General features: G+C 36.2%; 1 protein-coding gene across 1 annotated transcript; it reads left to right on the top strand.

Annotated features, from left to right (window-relative positions):
- Window positions 1-1,358: 1,358 nt before the first annotated feature.
- LOC115969029 (GDSL esterase/lipase At1g29670-like) lies at window positions 1,359-5,828 on the top strand. Its single transcript, XM_031088587.1, has 5 exons — window positions 1,359-1,989; window positions 4,033-4,157; window positions 4,483-4,731; window positions 4,856-5,099; window positions 5,364-5,828. The coding sequence occupies exons 1-5, from the start codon at window positions 1,737-1,739 to the stop codon at window positions 5,588-5,590; spliced, it is 1,098 nt and encodes a 365-aa protein (XP_030944447.1). The 5' UTR covers window positions 1,359-1,736; the 3' UTR covers window positions 5,591-5,828.
- The last annotated feature ends 233 nt before the right edge of the window (window positions 5,829-6,061 follow it).

Below are 6,061 nucleotides of genomic sequence, written 5' to 3'. Positions count from 1 at the left end.
GGCTAACATGCTCCACAGGGTCTGTCCTTCCCTCATACGAATTGAATGGTGGTCGTGTGAATCTGCTCGGCATAGGGGCCCGTTCAATTTCATCGGAAAACGGTGACCGGGCAGCCATCCGTAGAGCCCGGCTCATTGCGTCCATGGAGGCATTGTGGTGTAGACGTTCTTCCGGTGATTCTGATCCTTGGTGATCATAACCGTGCGACCGTGAGCGGTTCCGTCGATTGCGTGGTTCCCGTGATTGCCGTTGCGACTCTTGGGAGCGCGACCGGTCTCGGGACCGATGCGTATTAGACCGGCTGGAGGCCTCACCCTGGCTTCTCCTTTGCTGGGAGTTGCGATTCCTTTCATCTCGCCGAACCCTTGCTTCCAGCTCTAGGTCCATTACCAGTCTGCGTAACCGTTCCAGCTCTCGGTCCCTTTCGTCATGCCGCCGATGCGCCGAGACGTCCGAAACCGTCCAGTGTGTCTGAGCCGATCCTTCTCCTTGTCCGGACCCTTCCTCCCTTCTTGAGTGCTCCCTATCTTCCCGCCTTTTTTGCCTTCTCTCCCTCCATGTTGACCCCCGAGAAGATCCCATGGAGCCGCTTGGTGCACGCTCCTCAGACATCCTCGTCGTTTGAGTCCCAGTCGAACTACAGCTTTGTAGGAGAGCCCCACGGTGGGCGCCAATTGTAAGAACCAAGTACGAGGCCTATGGGCCTTGGATTATTATGGGCTCACAATCTATTTGTAGTGGGCTTGAAGATTTCCTACTATGGGTCGTTCTCGGCAGAGACTCAAAGCAACGCCCAGTTTGATGTTCACTCTTTCACTCTTTTCTCTCCCAAAAAAATCCCCTTTCTTCTCCCATCTTTCTTCTATTTATAGCCAAGGTTAGTGGGAAGATCATGATTACAGCCACCGTTTGTGCCATTGAAGGTCCAATATCATTTGATTTAAGTGGATGTTTAGGTGAGAGGGCGGTGCTGCATTTATGATCTTGGAACTTGATTCCATCTGGACCGATAATGCTCGGCAGCACCGTCTCCCGTACATACCACATTTTCCCGGGAATGACTCATGTTCATGACCGGGAACGTTTGACCGAGCCCACCTTGGAACTTAATACCCTACACCTGTTTGTTATTTATGAATCCCCGGGAATGGCGTAGGACGACTGGACCTTTCGGCTGGGCCTGTGGCCAAAGCCAGTACGGGACAAGGCCCAGGGCCTGTATGGGCCTGGGATCACCGCACTGTACAATTGGGCAGGGCCCGGGGTCTGTATGGGCCTAGGGTCTCGGTGCCGTACATATATATATATATATTTTTATACAAGATAGAATTTTACTCTAGCCTAATCTATATGTATATGTGTGTGAAGCTCACTCTTGGAGAATTGAACCCCGATCTTTGCCTCCCACACTCCACAAATACTTATACTTATAAAGTGACATCGTGCTAAAGATACACAGCGATAGGAACAAATAATATACCTGAGTAACAATTGCATCGTTTCAAATGTTCTATATATGCTTGTGGTTTGAACTTTGAATCAGGATATCTCTCTCTTCCTACCATCTATCTAAAAAAACCAGTGTCCATCCTAACAAATTCATTAGTGAGAAGCATTTACTTCCATTATTACCTTCTCGACTAGAAGCTGTGGTGGGTTTATACATAGTTCTATTGTAATTCTTTCATTTCATCTCATTATCTCAATCGAAGTCCTTTACTCGTCTTGGTTTTCAATGGCATGTCAAATGAAGAAAATATTGTTGCTTCTGCTTGTTGTATTGTTGCTGGTTTTGAACTTGCAGCATTGTGTTGATGGAACGCAACAAGTGCCTTGTTTCTTCATTTTTGGGGACTCCTTGTCTGATAATGGGAACAACAACAACCTTGTGACAATGGCAAAAGCTAATTATCAACCATACGGGATTGATTTCCCTGAGGGACCCACCGGAAGGTTTACCAATGGTCGCAATCTTGTCGATATCATTGGTCAGCATTTACCTCTTTCTCTAAAATTTTATACACGTTACATTTTTCATAATTTGTTTCTTTTGGGCAATTTTGAAGTATTTAAATTGGAAAATTTGATTTTGATTCCAAGAGCTATCTATATCTACTCCCACTTTTTCTTTCTTTCTTTCTTATTTTATTTTTATTTTTATATAGAAGATATCTAGCTAAACCCACTTAATTTACAATTTTTTTTAATAATTAAGTAGTTACAACAAAAAGGAAGTAGAGTTTTAAACTCTGGACATCTCCATTGGAAATAATAGAAAATATTAGTTGAGTTACAACTTACAAGACTCTAGGCCTTAATTGACTAAATATTAGTTACATGTTTAAAAATGGCACAAAATACTCTCAAATTATTTGAAATGGAGAGAATCTATTTCATTATTATTATTATTATTTTTAAATATGATAGTAAAATACCAAATCATTTAATTTTTTAATAACATGACAGTAGTGGCTAAGCAAAGATTTAATTTTACGGGGGCAAAATTTATAATTTACATACATATGTCTTCCTACATGCACATATACATAGTTTTGTACACATTATGGATAACCACATCGTACAAACATAATATGTGTAATACTTAAGACCAATATGTACAATAAAGTACCACTCTGGTGGATACGAAAGTGGTATTTTAATATTAAAAAATCCTTAAGATAAAATATATTAAATTGAATTTATTTGTTAGGGTTTTTTTTTTCGTCTTTTATTTAATCTAATTAAGTTGTGTTATAATTTTTCCATATTCAAAATTTCAACTATAAATCTTGTATAATGATTTCTAGAAGTTAAATAAAAATCAACTACAATTTATATTGATTTTGTTAAAATGATAAAATAGTCAAACTATAACAATTTAAAACCGTATAGTAACCATTTTTGCACCTAAAATTTTAGATTTAACATGAAACAATATCAATTTATGAATTTTGTTACATAACTATTTACAAATTTTTATGAAAAATAATAAGTTATTACATAAATGATTTATACTCATATAACACTTTAATTTGTAGGTAACAATATGTTTTTCTTTTGTTTGCAGTTTTTCTTTTGCATTAAAACTTTTGCTTCTTTGTCCCTCCCCACAACAACACATTTTAAAAAAATTGTCTTATCAAAAAAAAAAAAAAAAAAAGGAAAAGAAAGAGAAAACTAAAGGAAAAAAAAAAAGTATATTGAGAGAGTTTTGGTGGGGCCAAGGGAAAACATCCCCTTTCAACTTTTTTTTTTGAACGAAAAAATGGGTCTTCGGTGTGGACTTATCAACTCCACGCTATGTAATAGCAATGAGTAATACCTTGTGCACCATGCGGGCCTTGTTGGGGCTATCGATTGAATTGCTCCTCTCTGGGTGCTAAGACAAGAACTCCTACCATCATTCCCCTTTCAACCCCTTACTCTCACACATATTTAGATTTATAATATTTAATCTCATGTATATGTTTCCTAATACAACTTACCCGACCTGTGTGCGCGTCTCTTGTTAATAACAACCTTGTAGACTTGACTACTTAACATGCTTTTCAACATTCACTTAGTTTGTTTAGACAAAAATGAGTCATTTTTCAAAAAGTGTTTTCCATAAAATCTCTCATTTTTAAATTTTTTATTTTATTATTATTTTTTATGTTTTGTAACAATCTTAAATGAATTGAAAAACAAGTTTCCAACTTCTCTTATTGAGCTTGATATGAGAATTTTTTTTTTTTTTTTTAAATTTTTTATAGAAGATAGAAATTTTATTCTCGTCTAATCTAAGTGTATATATGTGTAAAATTCATTCTTAGAGACTTGAACTCTAGTCCTTGCCTCCACACCCTACAAGCATTTATACTTGTGGAGTAACCATCGCACTAAAAGTATGCAGTGGTAGCTTGCTGTGAGAATTGAGATAGAGTTTTTCCTTAACTCATTTTTTCTAATACTACCAAACACTGAAAAATACAGAAAACTATCTTTATATAAGATTTTCCATCAAAATAAAGAGAGCGTTTTTCTCCTTGCAGCTGAACATCTGGGTTTTAACAATTCCATCCCACCTTTCGCTACTGCTAGAGGTCAAGAAATACTCAAAGGGGTCAATTATGCATCTGGTGCAGCAGGTATTCGCGAGGAAACTGGACAACAACAGGTGATTAGTCAATAAGGAAAATGTTAAATTAAGTTCTCTCCTGTGCCTATTATGGACGCCAAATATGGAAGAGTACAAATTGAGAGCCATAAATTGTATGTATAGACAGCAAGCAGGTTAACTGGGGTAGTGTTAGCCTTTAAAACTTCGTGTAAGAATTTTTAATACACTAAACTGTAGACGGGAGGTTTGTAGTTCAAAACTAACACATCTTAGTATTTTTATTGGAAATGTTCAGGGTTTAAATATCCTCCAGCTTTCATTATTGTAATCGAGAATGAAAAGGCACCATCAAGTTAATATAATTCGGTGCATCATATTGCAGGGTGATCGGATAAGCTTGGATAGGCAGTTGCTAAATCACCAAGTTACAGTCTCAAACATCAAGAATCTGCTTGGAAATAATGAGTCACTGGCCACAGCTTATCTAAACAAATGCATATACTCTGTTGCAATAGGTTCTAATGACTACCTAAATAATTACTTCTTGCCACAGTTCTATCCTACAAGCCGCATATATAACCAAAAGCAATACGCTACTGTTCTCGTTCAACAACTCTCTCAACAATTATTGGTTAGCACAACTTTTCTTTATTTATTTTTCGTTTTTTGGTTCAATCAAAACACGGTTGTTTTTCTCTTAAAATTGATAGTGAACATGGTTTTCCCTTTTTTTTGTTTTTTTTGTTTGATGCTAGACTTTGCATAAGCTTGGTGCATTGAAAATAGCCCTTTATGGGCTGGGTTTTTTAGGGCATACTCCAGTTGGACTCACTATGTGCCGCAATAATTCTTCATGTGTGGACAACATCGACAATGCGGTCGCACTTTTCAATGATAAGGTTGTCACATTGGTGAATAACTTCAATAATAATCTAACAAATGCTAAATTTATCTACATAAACACTACTGAAATCTCACTTAGCAGCTCTTCATCTGAAGGTAAGATTCTTTTTATCTCTTTCCCTACTATTATATTATTGATTGTTCTAAAATTTTAAGTTGTTACAAATGAGTGAATTTAATCATTTAACCAACATGTGAGATTTTCTTTTTAAATGGGAGATAGAGGGAAAATTGAGTTTAAACTCAGAACCACCTACTCTAATATCATAATAAATAACCGATTATCTAAAAAAGAAAAGTTTAAACTATTTGGAAATGTTGAATTTAATCATTTAACCACTATAACAAATTATGTACCAGGTTCCATGGTTACAAATGTTCCTTGTTGTGAAGTGTTAACAAATCCGCAGCCACAGGCCGAATGCATTCCTTTTGGAACTGCATGTGGTAACAGGAGCCAATATTCATTTTGGGATGCAGTTCATCAAACTGAAGTCGGATATGTGGTTTATGGGGGAAGAGCATATAGAGCTCAGTCCCCAGCCGATGCTTATCCAAATGACATCGAACACCTCGCTCAGAGCTAATGAACAAGATGATGTGAGAAGAGAATCCTCAAATGAATGCCTACAATATCGTTCCTTGAATTTCTTTTGTGATTGTCCCGAACTTGATACTCATAATAAGGTTTATGTTTAATAATTGTAATAAAAATGACCGTGCACATGGACAAGGCATTATCCAAATATTATACTACCAGCATTAAAATAATCAGTCATACAATATGTTCAAACAGAATCATGCCCTATGACAGGTTTTACTTTAGATGAATTTTTAATCCTATGATCCTATTCTTATATAATGAATTGTGATAGGTGCACCAGCATTGGAGATGGTATAAAAGTTGGTATTTTACCATCTAAAAACCTGTCTTTATTTATTATACCAACTCACTTTATATTAATATACCCAACATCTCGGTTTTTATTTTTACATATAACTCATTAAAATAATATAACTACATAATAAAATAATATATAAAAAATGACTCTCTCTCT

This window comes from Quercus lobata, chromosome 11 (genome assembly GCF_001633185.2).
Source record: "Quercus lobata isolate SW786 chromosome 11, ValleyOak3.0 Primary Assembly, whole genome shotgun sequence".
Lineage (NCBI taxonomy): Eukaryota > Viridiplantae > Streptophyta > Magnoliopsida > Fagales > Fagaceae > Quercus > Quercus lobata.
Note: the sequence above shows the minus strand (reverse complement) of the source record. Positions and strands in the feature narration are given on the sequence as shown.

Coding starts and splice junctions, on each gene's coding strand:
- LOC115969029 (XM_031088587.1), top strand. CDS start 1,737: ATGGCATGTCAAATGAAGAAAATATTGTTGCTTCTGCTTGTTGTATTG. Junction 4,158..4,482: donor AGGAAACTGGACAACAACAG/GTGATTAGTCAA, acceptor ATCATATTGCAG/GGTGATCGGATAAGCTTGGA. Junction 4,732..4,855: donor AACTCTCTCAACAATTATTG/GTTAGCACAACT, acceptor GTTTGATGCTAG/ACTTTGCATAAGCTTGGTGC.